At 37.6% G+C, this 19190-nt stretch overlaps 1 protein-coding gene across 1 annotated transcript in view; it reads left to right on the forward strand.

Annotated features, from left to right (window-relative positions):
* Positions 1 to 19190, forward strand: part of ASXL3 (ASXL transcriptional regulator 3) — a 136546-nt gene that overhangs the window by 42775 nt on the left and 74581 nt on the right. The window contains exons 4-6 of the mRNA XM_060119591.1: positions 8385 to 8506; positions 17353 to 17470; positions 18431 to 18550. Coding sequence (XP_059975574.1) covers positions 8385 to 8506; positions 17353 to 17470; positions 18431 to 18550 — 360 coding nt within the window. The remainder of the gene's footprint in view (positions 1 to 8384; positions 8507 to 17352; positions 17471 to 18430; positions 18551 to 19190) is intronic.

Consider the following 19190-nt stretch of genomic DNA (forward strand, 5'->3'; position numbering starts at 1 on the left):
GTACTTTCCCCCTCTTTTCTTGTGCTAGGAGGGAAATATTTCATAATATAAAGACTGGAAATAGAGTATGGTCTCATGATAAAAGCAAACTCCCTCTCAAATAAAACCAAAATTAAAGGTACTCCCCCAATTACCTATCCTGACAAGCCAGATTTCTTTTTGATTGATATAGTTTGTGATTGGTATAGAGGAACAAAAGCATCCATGCTCTTAAAATGAAGTACTTTTTTCCATGATGCCAGATAATCCATTCTTTCGTTTTCTCTAAAGTGACAGTGTGTAACCATTTCTCAAACAGCTAACCATGTGTTTATCTAACTCTAACCCTAACCCTAACTGTTTGGGGCATATGGATACATTACATGGTGTCCTAATCATTTTTATTCTTGAATTTTTTCCCTTTAAAATAAGTTTTAGATCCAAAGGAACATTCATACATTTTATTTTCTATTACATTTACTTTCTTTAAAGTTCTATAATTATTTTATCAGAAATAACCAATTAGGGAGAATGGTTTCTTCTCCCTTTCTTGTACACTGGAGTTCTCTTTTATATGTTGAAGAATGAAGTAGTAGTGCCCATGAATGAAGCACTTATCCTTGACCTGTACCAACCTTTTAATGATATTCTTCCTGCATGCTTTTTTCTATTTCTCATTTTCTAGGTGGGTTCCTGTATTTCTGTGTAGATGTTTCAGGAACTTGCTGCAGTGTAGAAGATCACAGGTGTTGTGCGATACAAGATAATAGCTTCTAATGTTTCCCCCCTCACAGCAGCTTACTGTGTTATTATTCTCCATAATTCTGAGAGGAATCTGTGTTCGTTCTCTGGTAGGAGCAATTAGGTGGTTAGAGGCTGGTACCTATCATATATGCTTTTCCTATTAAATATTTTCATCTCTAGTTTGAGTTTCTCTTGTCTGAGTTTAAAGGAATATTTTTATGGATATCCAGAGGTACTAGTATAACTAAATTGCCCTGATGATAAATTGAGTGCTTGTTAAGAGAGATTCCTATACCTTCAGTTCCTCCTAGTCACCTGTAGAGATTCAGTGTGCTGTCTGGTGCAAACCAAAGTGTTTGTGAACCATTTGTGGACATTGCAATTAAATCGTGATACATCTAGTTCCGGGATATCAGATGAGCATCATTTGTAGCATATGATATCAGCCACCCAAATCTTTAAGGTGTCCGGCATGATTACATCTTATGGAGCGCATTCTTACTGATACACATGGCTGGTATAATTATCATCTGATTCTTTATTCCTCCTGGTTTATTTTGCTCCCTTTTCTGTAGGCCTCTTCTGAGTAAGAAGAGGACTTCATTGGCCTAGTGAAGCAGGCTGTAAAGTATAGTAATATTTTTAGTTATATTAGATATATTTTATTCATAGAGAATGTTGAAATATTATCTAATATCAATACTTAAAATGTTTAAACACTGTCTCCCTTGAAAGTCTTCAGGGAAAATTGCTGTTTCCATTATTTTATTGCTATTGTTTCTCTATTTAAATGCTTGCCTCTCATATCCTTTGAATGTTTTGTTTTAATGCAGTAAGGAAAATTGTTTAAATCTATTTACCTAAACCTATCTTGGAATAAGGACTGCTTTTGAGAGAAGTGGTTCTCCTTAGTCTGGATCCAGAAAGGATTAAGGAATTGTCTTTTCTCTGAAAGAAATTGAGTCCTGGAAATATTTAGTTGGGGTCAAATGGGTTTGTCTGGTTGTCATTAAGTTACCTTTAACAGTTTTGGGCATGTATTTCGTTGCTGTGTATATCCACAATATCTGATATGCACAATTTCAAATGTAAGTATGATACATAAGACATATTACAATACAAACATAACCTTTTTTGATTATTTGCCAATCTTGGGATACTTTTGAATTTCCTGCTTATTGATTTTTTAAAACAAATTTTAGTTGTCACCACCAGGTCTTTGTAGACTTGGTTTTTCTCAGGCAGAATTAATAGTTCTATACCATTGTTTTTTGAAAAAAAAAGTATTTTTAAGAAACCTGTGGTCTCAAAGTCAGGTCTTAGGTCTTAATCAGTGTTTTCCTATGCATTTTATACAGTCCTTGGCATGAAGGTGCTCAATAAAAGTTCTACAATTGAATGAATGATTAATAAATAAACAATTAAGCCCCCTCTAAGACCCAGCCCTCTTTTAAAATGTGATTGAATTCTCACAGTGTGCCACGGTATTATCCCTAATATACTGTGTGCTCTTCGATTTCAATTTTATTTATAAAAACTCTATTAAGCCTATAGTGTATGTCAAGATCATTTTGATAGAAAACTGTTTTTTGATTTGAGTGCATCTAGTTTGATTGTTCAGAAAATCGAAAGGAAGTGGTCAGAGGAAGAACTGATAGAAGTGAAGTTGGTCAAAGGATGCTCTTCTCCCTGCCTTCATTAGCCCTTTGAACCCCGGTTACCTTGGATAGCCAGTCACTTAGTGTGTAGTTTAATCGACATATAAAGATTAATATCTTTGTTGCAGTGACTCTCTTGTACCCAGATCCTGGGCTTTTGTGGTTCTGCCCCCACCCAGCTCCTGCCATTTCAAGTAAGCCTTGTGATTTCTAATTTTGACTTTTAAATGATCCTTATTTCACCATGCAAAACCTCCAGACTCTTAAAATAAGGCAACGAGTAAGGATGGCAGAAGGAAACGTATCCATGTTTGGTGGCAGGTCATACGACTTCCCAACTGACTTGCATAGGATGTTCTGTAGTTTGGTTTTCGTACTTTCCCTAATTGACTGTAGGATAATTTAAAAAATTTTAATGAAGTTTCTGTTTTCAAATTTTAAAAATTCGTATTTTATGTATACTTTAGCACAGTAAAAAACTATGCATTGCTGACCTCCCCGTTCATGAATTTTTGTTAAAAACGGTAATTGAAAGTTAACTTCAGAAACAGATACTTTAGATAGATTTAATGAAAATCAGATTGGACAGTTTAGTTTAATAAACATATAGAGACCAATGGCTCTGTGCCTGTCTTTGCACAGAAGTAAGTCCCTGAGTTTCTGGGCCTGTGGGTGGCAAGGCAGATGCAAGCACCAGTATGGCAGGGACTGTCATGGATTCTTACACTAAGTTCCAAGGAAAGGGTGGGGAGGATTAAGTCTACCTCGGAGACTGGGATAGTCAGGAAAGCTTTGGGGAAGCTGTTTGAGTTTGGTCTGTCGAGTTTGCTAGGCAGAAAGGTGGAAGAGGGACGGTCAGAGCAAGTGAGACATACAGCAAGTATCTGTGTTCAGGAAATGGCACAAGGTCTCGACTGACTGGATCAGAGAGGGTGGCAGTTGGGAAGGCAACCAGATGTGAGACTAGAAATAAAGACAGAGTCAAGATTGCATTCTGCTTTCTCCCTTCTTTGTGCCTTGGGCTAAAGGTAAGATCCCTCTTGTATACCTGTCAGTGGATTAGTACTTAGATTGGGGGGAATGTCATCCATACCCTCTCTAGCACTCAACTTAAAAAATATGAGCTCTAAGCCATATTTTCCAGTTCAGTCACATTGTCAAGTTGAATGGTGAATGAAAAAGAAGGGAGAGCGGGACAACTTGGGACTCTAAGAAAAGAGGCTGAAATCCAGTCTTCTTGGAACACAGTCAGCAGTTTCTCTAGCCTTCTAGGCTGTCTCATGATTACCTGTAATCCTCCGTCTCCCTTTGGTCCCAGCCTTCTAAGTAGAATATTTTGGAGGAGGGGTTTGGGAATCTGAGGGTGAATGAGGGTAGAGGTAGATGAGCAACAGCTACTGAAAATCCCATTAACTCTTTGAATTAAAAACTAGCAGATTAGCTTTTAACTATGCCTTTGGCTTGCCTGGTTTGGGCAGGCAAGCAAAAACGTAGACAGAAATAATATTTCTATACCTTTTAGCACATGTTTTCTCGTCTTCGGCTTGTCCAGCTATGAAAAGGGCAGGCAGTCTTGTGGGGTTTCCAGGTATAAAATCCTGGCATGCGTTTTGTGATGGTGCCAGTGTACAGTTAGGAAAAAAAAGAAAAAAAGCTTCTATTCTGCCCTGAATGCCAAGAAGATATCACTTTCTAAGCTTCATGTCAGTGTTAGATATTTATCGGATAAAACATCTGTCCTAATTCTTCACTCTCCTGGCTCCTGTTGTAATTTTACATACAGGGGATTTCCCCTGGTCCTTTCTCGAACATTAATTTTTCTTTGGCTTATATATTAGAGGCCAAACTCAGCCCCTTAGATAAATATTCAGGCAACTGTTTAAAATAAGCCCTGTATTATTTATTTATCACATCTGTTAAGAAAGCTGCAAAGATAAAGTAAAAACTGTGTGTTTCGTCAGAATATGAATATGCAAGAATATGTTCAACTACCTCTCTAACTATGGCAGTTTTGAGAATCAGCCACCCTCATCAGATACATGGCAGAAGAATGAATAAAGTCACTTCGATGCTCATGTTTGGGGTCTATATTGTCAATGGACGTGCACACACACACACACACACACACACACATATGCAGGCACACTGTTTGGGGCCTATGGATGCATTACATTGTGTCCTAATCATTTTTATTCTTGAATTTTTTCCCTTTAAAATAAGTTTTAGATCCAAAGGAACATTCATACATTTTATTTTCTATTACATTTACTTTCTTTAAAGTTCTATAATTATTTTATCAGAAATAAATAATTAGGGACAATGGTTTGACCCAGAGAAATAGGACCTACTTCAGAAAGAGGCATCGGGTATCGGGTAGGAAAATGACTCTGTAGTAAAGGAATTCTCATGATGCTTCACTTGGGTCTAGGCTGGAATGTGAATGTAAGATAGAGTAAAACAGAGTTGAGGTAAAGGAAATTGAATCACCTCAAGAAAAAACTTCACAGTGTTCCTTGATGCTTGTTTCAGTTTTATTGTCCTGCCCTCCAAATGAAATTCTGGTAAAGTTGAACAGAATCTTTCTTTTGGAAACACTATATGTAAATATATGTGAATCACTCTTAACACAGTGCAGTAGTGAATTTAAACAACCATTCAGTGTATACTGAAATAGGTATCACAATACCCTGTGGTTTCCTAGGTCAGGAACAAATAGAGCAAGTCGTAACTTAGATATCTATTATCCTCAGGAAGTGACAGCTGATTGTATACTGCTTATTGTAGCAGTCACAAAATATAAGACATAAAGCTTTGATTACATCTATGCTGATTCATTATTTGTTGTTTTTTTGATCCTGCTGCATTGAAGTTTACCTTTGAAACACTTACACTTATGAAGAAAATCATTTCCTAAGAAAATTAGTAAATTTGTTTCTATGTCCAGTAAGCAGAAGCATTCTCCTGTTTTCCACAAATTTCCTGAAACCCATGTACTGTATTTGGTTATCCTTTTTAACTACCATTAAGTTTGTATTTTTCTAGGTGGCAATACTAATTTAAGAATGTGAAAGTAATGAAATGTATTTGCTAATGCACACTTTACTTCTGGCTGGGCTTACATTCAATCTATTTAGGTCTGTTCATTTGAGATCGTATATCCTATCTGCCACCTTCCTCTCACCTCCCCAGTTTGTCACACTTCGTATCGACTCCAGAACATTGAAAAGGCCATCTATGTAATCAGTACAAAAATAAATTTATCTTTAGAATATAAACCTATGATTATTTCTAATCTTTCTTGATAAGTAAGCTTCGGCAAAGTGTTACAAATTAGTGATGATTCCAAAGAGAGAAGCCTAGAAGCCATAGTTTATGCAAGCAGTGTTATAAAATGTTTCTTTACTAGAACATTTAGACTGTTTTAAGCAAAAAATGTCATATTGTATTGAATAGAAAAAAGTTACCTGGTCTTAAACTCAGGGACTTCTCTCCCTGTATCCCTGGGCAAATCCTTTTGCAGCTTCAACCTTAGTGTTTCCTGGGCCAATCGCTCTCAGTTTTTTCTTGTCAGAGCTCAACGTCTTGTTCCCTGTACCCTCATTAACTTCCTGTTTCAGGTCCTCCAACATGACGCATGTAAATTAAACTTCTTTAGACATTAAATTTTTTGTATCAGTTCTTGGCCTTGAAGCCAAATATTCTAAGCGGAAGATTATGGACCTGGCCTTGGACCCCAGCTCTGCTGTTTCACTTGGCTGTGTGACCATGGGCAAGTTATTGACCCTTTCTGAGCTCTAGTTTTCTCTCTTCAATGTGGAGATGATACTTTTCCATCTCTCAAGGAAGCTGTGAGGATGAAATGAGATCCCATATGTCCAGCACCTGGCATTAATAACTAACAATTATTTTATCTTCCAAAACGTGTTCGTTTTGGCTTCCTGATTACTTTCTGTTACTAAAACAAAACTTAACTCTTTTTTCCAAGTATGCTCTTTCATGGACCACATGTTCATTTCTAGGCAACATGAGCTTGAGTCCGTCTAAAGCAGTGCTCTCGACACTAACACGTGCATATGCCTCCATTTTTTTTAACTTATGATTTGTACATTTTATTGTATTTATGTTTCATATCAAAATAAAATATTTTAAATAAGCATTGAACTATAGTTAGTAACATGGAAGCTAAAGTATTTGGTGGGAGGTGTATAGATCTTTTTTCTTTTTAGCATCTTTATTGGAGTATAATTGCTTTACAATGTTGTATCAGTTTCTGCTGTATAACAAAGTGAATCAGATATATGCATACATATACCCCCATAACCCCTCCCTCTTACGTCTCCCTCCCACCCTCCCTATCCCAGCCCTCTAGGTGGTCACAAAGCACGGAGCTGATCTCCCTGTGCTATGCAGCTGCTTCCCACTAGCTATCTGTTTTACATTTGGTAGTGTATATATTCCCATGCCACTCTCTCACTTCGTCCCAGCTTACCCTTCCCAATCCCCATGTCCTCAAATCCATTCTCTACATCTGCATCTTTATTCCTGTCCTGCCCCTAGGTTCATCAGAACCATTTTTTTTTTAGATTCCATATATATATATATATATATATATATATATATATATATATGTATGTATTAACATACTGTATTTGTTTTTCTCTTTCTGACTTACTTTACTCTGTATGACAGACTCTAGGTCCATCCACCTCACTACAAATAACTCAATTCGTTTCCTTTTATGGCTGAGTAATATTCCATTGCATATATGTGCCACATCTTCTTTATCCACTCATCTGTTGATGGACACTTAGGTTGCTTCCATGTCCTGGCTATTGTAAATAGAGCTGCAATGAACATTGTGGTACATGACTCTTTTTGAATTATGGTTTTCTCAGGGTATATGCCCAGTAGTGGGATTACATATGCCTCCATTTTTGACTAGAATCATTTTTAACTCCTCCATCTTCCTTTAAAACTCAGGTCAGAATCCTCCCAAGTTACTGTTCCTTGGAAAATTTTCTTGGATTAGCGTAAACCCTGGTGCCCTTAAGAAGTCTTATTTTGAGATTTTACAATATGTTCTCAAGCTGTTTTCTTCCATCTAGCTTCCCCTTGCCTCCTGTATTTGACATATGCCTTCATTCTGCCACTAATCATAGTGCTTCCTCACTTTGATTTTCCAAATAAACTCCTTCTCCCATCAAGTACACAGAGAAGGCCTGTATCTACACTGCTGCCAAAGTGTGAAATCTGGTCTCCCAGGCGGAATGTCTGAGGAGGCCAGAAAGAAGCGTTGGAGCTCCAGCACAGGTGTCATAGAGCAGAAAGTGATGGTGGGCTTGACTTCTATAGACTAGGTGCCCGGAAAGCTTGACTCTGGTAAAAAAAAAAAAAAAAAAAAAAAATGAGCAGATTATATTGTAATCTGCAGAGGACATGATTTTCTTGAAAGTAATTCTCTTCAGTTGACACCCAGCATCTCAGATTTCATTTTTCCTTCTCCATGCTGTTTGCCTTGACCCATAGAAGAGGATACACACACCCCAGTAGACCATAGATTCTATAGAAGGAGGGCTATTAAATAAAAGAATCATAGTACCTCTGAGGTTGGTAGATTGAAGACAATTTCATCAATGTAGATTCTTTCTTCAGAATGCTGTGCATTGCCCAGCCTCCCTACTCAGCTCCAGGAAGTACCTACTGACTCCCAACTCTTGAGACAGATATTGTGTTCTTTTTTATGTCTATACAATAGCCCAAAACATAGAAATTTTCATCAATTAATGGGTAAGGAAACCGAGGCTTAGAGAGGTTCAGTGTAACCGTGGCCACACAATTATTAAATGATCCCGTCTTTTAAATCGAGGTACTCTTCTTTTTACTGTGCTATTTTGCCTTATTTTACGTATCCATTTTCAATTGGAGAAAAGCTCCAAGTGAGGTAATTACAGTGGCTATAAAAAAAGGAATTCAAATTAGTAATATCATTGTCTCTGTTTCTAGTTTGTGCGAAGCAGGTAACTGATGAGGCATCTTCCACTCGAGATTCAAGCCTTCCTAACACAGCAGTGCAGAGCAAGTTAGTGTCTTCCTTTCAGCAACACACCAAAAAGGCTCTCAAGCAGGTAAGGTTGCTGGCATTTCTTCTTTGTCCCTCAGTTCTACCTACTTAAGGTAATGGAAGTAATGCATAGAAAGTAAAATAAATAAGAACATAGTAATCAGAAAGCAACAGAGATGTCCTAGATTCAACTAATCCCTTAATATTCAATATGCTGATTTGAATCTATGCTAAAAACTAGGAGAGGTTTGGCTGAGACCTTTGATGTAAAATAGAAGAGGGAAAATGTGTTTGGAATCATATAGAACTAAGATTTTGTGTGTGTGTGTTTTATAGCAAGTATATTGGGTTCATACATGCGTTGCATATTTTAAAAATAATGTCTCCCTTTATGGTCTTGTGTTTATCTGATAGTCGACGTCAAAATAAATGTAATGTCTTTCTTATTACTGAAATGCATTGTTATAAATAAGAAAAATAGCAATCGTGCCTTGCTTGTATGTAGGCTTATCCATTAGTGCGTTTGGTGCTGAATAGAGGTCAACTTTGCAGTATCATCCCAACATTACGTAAGCAGTCTTGAGTTGTGTGTCCTTGTCCAGAGACAGTGCTGGGAAGTGTGGTTATAATGTTGGGCTCTGGGCTCAGACATAAGCTGCTTACAACCCTTGCTACTGTGTGACTCTGGGTAAGCTACTTCTCTCCTCTGAATCTTAAACTCCTTCTCTAGAAGATGTAGAAAATAAAAGTACCCTTCACATGGGAATGATCCAAGAATTAAGTGAGGTGATACACTGAAAGCATGTGGTAGAATGAGTGGGCCATAATAATCACTCAATAAATGTTAGCTTCTGCTACCCAGCCCAGAAATGCTGAATGTGCCCAGAAGAAAAGAAAGAGATGCTATGGTTAGAGGGGAACATTGCATGATTGTAATAGTAATAAGGTCAATAAATATAAAGCTTACATATTTAGTCCTGAATTCATGGTTTTCCCTTGTTTAACTGCTTTCTTCATTTTTTATTTTCATCCTGCTGAGACAGCCACCTCCACTTCACCCCTTGCTGACCCTTACCAAGTCTAGGAATAGAGGTGTCATTCTAACTGATATATTTATAGCAAGAAGGAGAAGCCGTGTATTTAAATAAAGTTTAAAATGTTTTTAAAGTCCCACCAGCCTGTAAAGCTACTTAATATTCAATCCAATCCCCTAGACTTAGAAAGTCTCCACCTACTCCTCTATTACAAACAAGGAAACTTAGGAAAGAAACTTAACATTTTTGTAGTGAATTCTGTTACTTTTAAATTCTGTGTTAACTACTGAAATTGCAGTATTTCCTTTTATTGGTATTATATTTAGGGTAGTAACAGTGTTTCATCCTGCAGAGGTCAAATACTCTTTACTGAGCTTGCCATTTGTATCATTGCTCTTGAGAAATGTTATAGATGCCAAAGAATAAAACTGAATTCAGTGTTGAGATCCCTTTTTAATTGGTGAAATAAAGAATGTATGATGGTAGGGAAGCCTGGAAAAAGGCTGATTCAGGTGGCAAATAGGATGCAGGTACTAAAACACTAACCAGGATGGAACGAAAGATACAAAACTGGATACTGGTAACTGGAGCATTTAAGAAACACAGATGCAATCATAAATGAAACTCATACTTCTGAAAAGCAGTGATTTAGAAAATGTGTATACACTGTGAAATCTTCCTCCATGTGAGTGTACAGATTAACATTCACATCTCTGTATTGCTATGCCTCATTATTTTTTACTTTCTTCATTTTGGTTTCATATCCTTTGAACTTTTTTTTTTTTTTTTACAACTACTGAAACATTACACAGCTTTGAGTTAGTGGGGATTTTTGTTTGTTTATTTTGTTTTGTTGTAGAGCACATGTTCGTGGAAAGTGCCACTTGCTTGATTAGGGTCTAAGCCTTGTTTTAAAAACCCTGCCCTGTAAGCTTCTCAGTGTCCTCAAAGAGCTATTTATTAATGTCTTAAAACTTCTTGTTGTATAACCAAGTAACAAATTAGTTACCCATACAATATGGCACAATATAGAGCAGATATGCTAATGTTTGATTAATAATCAAATTCATACTGGGAATACATTTAGAAGAAAAGCTGTTCTTGCAGAATTTTGCCCAGATTCCCTATAATTGCTGAGTTTCTTCAGACAGCATTTCAAAAATTGACTGAACATGCGGCATTTTAAATTGTAGCAGCCTCAGCAAATCTGCAGCTTTCTTTTTGATAGTTGAATGGCTGTGACCATGTAGAATTCTTTGTAAGTGTATGTGCCATTATATATCCATATATATATATTTTCCATGGTTGTGAATATGTTTTGTGTGTACACATACAGGAACAAATCATAATCTCACCAATGTAGGGCCAGCCAAATAACCTAATAATAATTACATTAGCTGTCATTTATTTTTATGAATTCTAGACATTATTCTCTGCATTAATAGGCCCTATGCTGTTTAATCCTCATACAAATCCTTTAAAATAATCCTTTAAAATATTTTTCAAATGAGGAAGCTACCACCCAGAGGAACTTACACAAGATTGTCCAGTGAGTATATCTTGGAGATGACATTTGAACCCAGAATCACAGTTTCAGGTTCTGCCTTCTTAACTAGTAGTTCCTTTTAGCATATGCTATATAATAGGATAGATGGATTTTTGACATTATCCAAGGAAATCTACATTCTTGAGTATTTGTATAATGCAAGGGAAACATAGTCATTAAGAATATTATTTCCTGACACAGACTGCTTATGTTCAGTATCGGCACATATTAAAGGGAGGTACTTGGGTGTGTTAGCTTTTACCATTTTACTAGAAGTATATTCTGAGTCAGTGGGGTTTTAGTAATTCAACTATAGCTTGTCCAGCATAGATTCTTAGAAAGAAGTAGGTGAAAAAAAAACCAAAAACAAAACCTAGTAGCTTTATATGCATAAGTATAGTGAAGAAAAATAATTTAAAACAAACCTCATGCAAAATAAACCAGACATAATTTCCCAGCTCTGAAGCCCTCACCCCCACCCAAAGCATGATGCTGCAGAGAGTGGGTGCTTTAACTTTGCACTGCTGTTGATTGCAGTGTAATTACAGGCTGGACAATATGGAGGCGATAATGCCCCTTGGCTATTGATGTAGAGTACTTTCATTGCTCCTAATATTTGGGTCCTTTTAACTTTCTAATCATCAAAACATTAGTTAATATCATATGTTGGGTGTAATTGCATGAATAGCATGTTGTTATTTCAGTAGTTATATTTCTGAATAGGATCTTCACGATAAGCATATTCAGAAGCCCCTGGAGAATAACAGATTGCTGATTATTACCTTGTTCCCTGTCTTCTTTCTGCCTTGGTATTTTAGCTTTAATGATCCTAAAAGGTGTGAAATGATTAGATTTTGAATTTCAAGGAAGCATAATTAAGAAAGATTAAATTTGGGAAGTTTCTAAACAGCAGAATCAAATACAAGGTTAAAAAAGGATGGGTTGAGGTCTGTTATGATGGGAGGTAACATGATGGAGAGCAGAACCTTTCTGTGTTGTTCCTGTTGGTTTCTTTGACTTCCTGCATTATTTATTTAGGGTGGTAGAGTTTATTCATAAAGTTGGAGATCCTTTTCCTTCTTCATATCGCAAAACAGACATATTCCTGGTATTTTGCTTTCGCTTTATATGTTTGACCAGTACTGTGAAATTCCAAAGGTTATGTTGCATGATAGCAGTTTCTGGACGTGGGTGTTGACATTTAGCATTCTAGCAACAATGCACATTGTTGGTGCCTGACACAGCCAGCTGTTTCATATGTGTGTATTTCTCATTATTTTAGCATTCACGGCATGTGCTATTTTCCGATTTCTCAGTGAAGGGCTTACCGCATCCAGTGCATTCTTAAGTTACATTGTTGGTATTCTTTCTCTATGAAAACAAAGAAGGTATTACTTGTTTATGCAAATTCCAAGTTAACATGAAGGCCTCTGGCTTTAGATTTTACTTTATTTTTCATTGGGGTGGAAATGAGAATTCTTCCAGGTTTTTAGAGTTATCCCACGCTTTCTGTTTAAAAAATAAAATGTTTATCTAAAGGTTTTCTGTCTCTTTTTACAAGAGAATGTTCTGATACCTCTCTAGAGGAAAGCATGCTCACTCAGCATCTTTTGATTTTCACTTGAAGCCAGAATTGTAATTGTGTGATATGATCTTTACTTTCCTAGACTGGTTTAGCTCTGTTATGTTGGTTTCCTTAAATAAGTAAGTTTATTTCCAAGTACAAGCCTGTAAATTTCCTTCATATTGAATGATACCTGGAAGTACTAAACTTGGCAAGTCCAATGTACTCTGTGTAGTTTGGGCATGAGGACATTATATGTCTGGGCAGTTTGAAAGACAAGCCTTTTAGTAGACTGCATTTACACTTGCCATCTGCTTGTTTATTTAGGTTTCGGTATTGCTTCTTTCTAGAATTGAAATTAGGATTTAAAGTTGTTCAGTAAGATATTCCGTTAGCATTCCATTGTATCCCTAAGGGTTGAGTAGTTGGAGGTACTTCATTGATATCATCTTCCTAAAATGAATCTAGGCTAATATAGTAAGACTTATTGTATAATATTAGTGTCAAAATAAAACCATGCTATAGATTGATCAACAGGGCCACCACTAGCTAATTAAAACCTTTGGTGTAGAATAGAGAAAGTCATCCCATCCCCAAGTTGTCACAACAACAAAGAAATCTCCCCTTTCAGGGTATCTTTGTGCAGAGCAAATCTTCCATGACCATCAAAAGTGGCCTTCCTGGGCTTCCCTGGTGGCGCAGTGGTTGAGAGTCCGCCTGCCGATGCAGGGGACACGGGTTCGTGCCCCGATCCCGGAAGATCCCACATGCCGCGGAGCGGCTGGGCCCGCGAGCCATGGCCGCGGAGCCTGTGTGTCCGGAGCCTGTGCTCCGCAACGGGAGAGGCCACAGCAGTGAGAGGCCCGTGTACAGAAAAAAAAAAAAAAATAATAATAATAAAAAAAAAGTGGCCTTCCTAATTGTATTTTCTTAAGCTATTACATGGATGTATATTTTCCAGGCTGGGGTACCCAAACTTAGATAATTACAAGGTAAATTGCATTTAACCTCTGTTATATTTGTAGCATAAAATAGGAAGTTTTCTTGTTCTCTTGGAATGTTAGCTACAGCTCAGAATTAAGGATAATGGGATACAGGAGTACCCTGTTGTGAAGCAGGGTGCTAGACACAGCCTCAAAGGACTTACTGAGAGGAGGCCAGGTGGCCATCGACCATCCCCCAAAAGCCTATATGAAACATAGCTCTGTAGAGTTCCTATTTAAAAAGCCTTACCAACATTGCTGTCTCTGTTTTACAGAGACATTTACCCTAGTAATTTACTCAGCATTACTCAGCTAGTTAGTTCTCTGATTCTACAGCCTCATACCGCACAGTCGTTAAGACGGCTCTGCATCAGCCCCTGTTCTGCTGCAAGTCAGCACAGTAGAAGACGGAGCTTTTAATACCTCTCTTGGGCAGTGGTCAGACTCATTTTTGGGGGGAGGTGAGGAACTTTGGGAAAGGTGTTTATTAGCAGGTATCCAAAATTGATGCCCTCAGGCTGAATTTGGCTCAGAGACCTCTGTTTTGTCTGGCACATTGTTTAAAACAGGAAAACTCACCTACAAATCCAGTTGTATTGCTTCTCTTGAGTCATTACTACCACCTCCAATAGGGTATATGTGCCCCAGTCCTCAGCCTCCCCCTTGTCATGGTCTTACCCCAGCTAGTGTGGTCCAAAAATAATTGCACATTTTTCAGGGGATTGGGAGGAGGAAACACGCAGCATGTGTGAGGGGCCCAAGGGCACGTAGTTGCAGAAATATGGGTATCTAACCAAAGCAAACAAACACACAGACCATGAGCAGCTAGCCTCTTTATTTGCAGAAGGCGTGCCCTGGAGTGAGGAACTGGGAATCACTATACTACTACCTGCCTTGTGGACATAACAGGTGCTAGAGTTCTCTTGTTTGGAGCCAGCCCAAACTATCTCAGACATCTCAGTTGAGTCAACATTGGTTTTTTCCCCTCCATCCACATTCTGATCTGCTCGGAGGGTATCCCCAGGGTCCACAGTCAAATAAATCCTGCTTTCTAGAAAGTGAATTAGAATCCTCAAGGTAGCCTAAAATGGCTACGGATCTAGTAAATGCTATCAAGTTGCCCCTTCTCATAGCTGAACTCTGATACTCCTGAGTTTGTTTACTAGCCTGCGGGCTTTACTACTGTGACTGGCGTCATATTAAAAAAGGCTTCCCAAGTTTTGCTTATTTGGCCCTAGAAATGTTATTTGGGATAAAAAAATAATGCTTGTTTTTCAGAGGTAAAGCAAAAAAAAAAAAGTGTGTATTTTTAATACACTTAAAACAATCATTGAAATGATAGGCATAGTTTTTTATCACTTACAGGCACATGGTGTTGCATTTCAGTATTTAAGAAAATGTTGTACCAGGAAATATTGTTCAAATTTCTGAGCAGGAAATACATATTCAGTAAAAAATCATTGAGACCATAGAAATGGGCTCAATATTGACTAGCATTCCTTATCCCTACCTTGGCTCCAGCTTGGCTGTTTAAAATTCAGAATAGCCTTGGGTTTTTCTTCTTATTACATTATGTATATCATGGTTTATTTCTGTCCAACTGCTAATTTTTCTATAATAGAGTCTTCTCCGCTCTAAAAATTGAGGACAAAAGTTTTGTTACTTTAATAATTATTTACTACAAACACTGTAAAAAGACATGTCATCTTTGACTTTATGATTCCAGTTTCTAAGCCTCTTGTTATATCATCTCTTTTTTTCTTAATCAACATTTTCCAAAATACACCTCCCCACCATGCCATAAAATGAGTATTTTTAAAATGCCTATTTGGATTGCCAAGGGAAAAGTTTGAAATCTATGATGTAAAGACTCCTAAAAACTAATCACTCTTTATACAGGTTTTAATTGTTTTGTGATGTCTTACATAGTGGGTAAAGATGGGCCTAATTGTAATTTCAGGTACTGTGTTGCCTCATTCTGTTTTATCATTGGATTGATAGGTTAATGTCTACAAAGTGCTCAGAGTTCTCACACAAGGCTAGAGAGATTTATGCAATTATGTACACACCTTAATGAAAGAGTAAATGTCATAAATATTTTATAGCATACATGCTCTCATTCAGAATATTATTGCCAGCAAGCTAAAGGTGAGGAGGATGGCCTCTTATTCATTTTTTTTTTTTTTTTTTTTAATTTTTTTTCTTTTTGCAGTATGTGGGCCTCTCACTGTTGTGGCCTCTCCCGTTGCGGAGCACAGGCTCCGGATGCGCAGGCCCAGCGGCCATGGCTCACGGGCCCAGCCGCTCCGCGGCACATGGGATCCTCCCAGACCGGGGCACGAACCCGTATCCCCTGCATCGGCAGGCGGACTCTCAACCACTGCGCCACCAGGGAGGCCCTCTTATTCATTTTTGTATCTCCTGTCCGCCCACAGTGCCTAGTACTTTATAAAAGGTCAATAAATGTAAGAATTGAAGGGAAGATGTATCCTGTTATTATTAGCAACAGTATCATTTGTAAGCGATTTCCCAAGCCATTCACTTTCCCACGTGGTTTTAAATCTCATCTGAATACGTCTTTTCTCATTTAAGTGATACTTAATTTTTCACATCTGCAGTTATTTGATAGTTAAATCTTATGGTCAACGAAATTTTTCACATCTGCAGTTATTTGATTGCTAAATCTTATGGTCAACGATTTGGACATTCAGGTAAAACCCTTTGCAAATGGTATTGTTTCTGTCAGCAAGGGGATAGACAGTCAATGCAGTATTTCAGGAGACTGTGACAACTATTGGTCAAAGGACATTAGTCAAGTAACTGAAATGTTATAGAATTGGTAGAAATTACACAGAAACAAGGAATTAAAAGGTTGGAGACTGTGGTCAGCCTTTTAACCTTTTGAGGAGTTTTAGTATTCCTGGAATCGTGAATTTATCTTCTCTTCAATTGTGTCTGCTTAAGACCCTTTTTATTACAGGTAATTTTCTGCATAAAACGATCAGCTAGATAAGCTGTATTTCAAAACTTTCCAGTGTCTTTTCAGTACATTATCATCACCATGGTTGATTCATTTATGAAACACAAAGCACTCCCATTTGGAGCAATTTATTCTCGTTTCGGTCTTCTTTTCCCTGGTTTTGCCAGAATGCCGTAATGTTCGTGTTCTGAAGGTTAATGCCCAAAGTCAAGCAGACAGAAGCCAAGTGCTGCAAGGTTTCCAAGATTAGGACTGATTCCCTTCACAGAAATAAATGATTCCTGCCATGTTCAGTGATTTTGTGCAGCGCTCCCCGCGGCTGAGTGAGTGCATCAATACTGTAGTCCTTACCTGCTGTACATACTGATGACACTCGGTGTTAACTTGATTGACTGAGCAGCCCACTGGAGAGGACGCACCTGCAAGAGAAGTGCAGACATATATTTTTATCCTGGTCTCGAAACATTTATTTTACATTTCTTTTCCTTGGGAGTCATGGTTTCAAATTCCATGGGCTCTCAAGCCACACTGCTCAGGTAGAGCAAACCTTTATGTGCTGCTTTGTTTTCAGAATTCTACCGAAAATGGTCTCAGGTTTATACCCTTTGCCAAAGCCTGATTTTATGCTTTTGAGGGAAAATGACAGGAAGGTGACGCTTAAGAGTCCTGACAAATGAGTGACTCTGTGGAATTTGTCTCTTAAGAGGTTCTATCTAATGATGGGCAAGTGGATCATTTAATTCAATTATGAGAAATCATTTTGACTATATTTTTCTGTTCTATTTTATTATCATGTTTTGTAGGCTTTGAGGCAACAGCAGAAGAGAAGAAATGGAGTCTCAATGATGGTAAACAAGACTGTTCCTCGTGTTGTTTTGACACCATTAAAGGTGTCTGATGAGCAGTCGGATTCGCCTTCAGGTAAAGAGCAAAAATATTGTATGCTTGGCCAGTTTCTTCCCGGAGGAGGCTTTCTCACCAAGAGAGATGTCATGAATTTTCTCTGGAACTGAATAATATTTCCACTTGAGGTTTCATTTAATTTTTTTATACCTTAGACTCTTGCAGTGATTCAAAAATAATAGGGTATTTCGCTCTTAAAAACAAAACAAAACAAAAGCTTGCTCATCATCAAAGGACTTCATTTGCTAATGTCAATAGATGCAAGAAAATGTGTAGTACTGCTAGGTGGATTTTTCTGTTGTTGCTTTGGCTTTTGTTTGAATGTTGAACTTTAATGGTGGACCCCATGCTGATGTGTAATGCCATCAAAAGCCGTCCTTCCGTGAGTGTGAATTTGTTTTTCCATCCTCTGCTGCAAAATCAGGAATCCTTTATTAGTTTTTGTGTTCTGGCAGCATTCTTCTCACCTCAGTGCAGCCCTGACCATTTCTTCTAATTTACCTCTGTCACTTTATCAGCTATGTACCATTCTGTATATTATAGAGTGGTGTTTGCGTTTTCTCTTCCTGCTTCAACATAAAGTATTAATAAAGGCATGATCTCTCCCTCTCTCCAAGCCTCCCTTCATCCTTCATCCTTCTGTCTCGGTCTTGCATCGTCTCCAAGTGGCATAGTATTGTTGAAGCTTATTCGTGTATTTTCACAAAAGATCTGAGTGCTTCTTTGAAAAGCTATCAGATCAGTGAACGTGTCTTTGACTCCACTATCAGGCCATCTGTTCATGCTTTTTGTTCTGTTTGATTGATTTATTGGGCTTTTCTCTTTATATACAGTAGAGGAATCAGATTGTGGCCAAAGGTAGTGTATTAACTCTTAGCAAAGGAGATAATATCTATGGTTTGTAAAACAATTTGAGATTTTCCTTTTCAAGGACAGCAAGAGGAAGATAATGACATAATAACTATTTCCTTTTTTTAGGATCCGAATCTAAAAATGGTGAAGCAGACAGTTCAGATAAAGAAATGAAACATGGGCAAAAATCCCCCACTGGAAAACAAACGAGTCAGCACTTAAAACGATTAAAAAAGTCTGGTTTAGGTGAGTGTTCAATATACTATAACATTTCACATTTTAGATATTTAAATCTTGTTGAATGAAGTTACGGGGACTTTTTTCTTTAATAGTTAAGGATATTTTTAAATCTTCCCAATTTATCTAAACCAAAAAGGGTGCTAAAGAAGGCAACATATTACAATGGAATGATTTTCAGCATGTTGCTAAATTTGTGAATGATACTATTGGGTGAAGCAGAGGCTAAAGATAAGAGGTTTAAAACGATCTATGTATTCAAGTAATTATCTGCCAAGTCATAATTCTGTCTAACATGCAGTGTTTTTTTCCTGCAACTGGGTTTCACTTTATCAGAATACATTGTATTGGGGGGAAAATGCAACTTTTATAAAGTGTTCATTGAACTGAAGAGTACACTGTCATTGGGGTCTGCTGCAGTAAAACTGCTCTGCCTTGCTTTTCATCTTATGCTGTTTGAAATATTCAATAGTGCTTGTCTGAAAAACAGTGTACAATTGCCGAGAAGTGTGGCAGACAGTTACTGGGTCTCGCAAGTCAGTACCAGGTTTTCTTTTGAAGATTTCCTTCCTCATAACTTTTCATCAGGAACTCAATAGCAGCATGTGGGGGGAAAAGGAATATGGGAACTAAAAAGAGGAAAATAAAT

Source organism: Mesoplodon densirostris, chromosome 15, assembly GCF_025265405.1.
Source record: "Mesoplodon densirostris isolate mMesDen1 chromosome 15, mMesDen1 primary haplotype, whole genome shotgun sequence".
NCBI classification, from domain to species: Eukaryota; Metazoa; Chordata; class Mammalia; order Artiodactyla; family Ziphiidae; genus Mesoplodon; species Mesoplodon densirostris.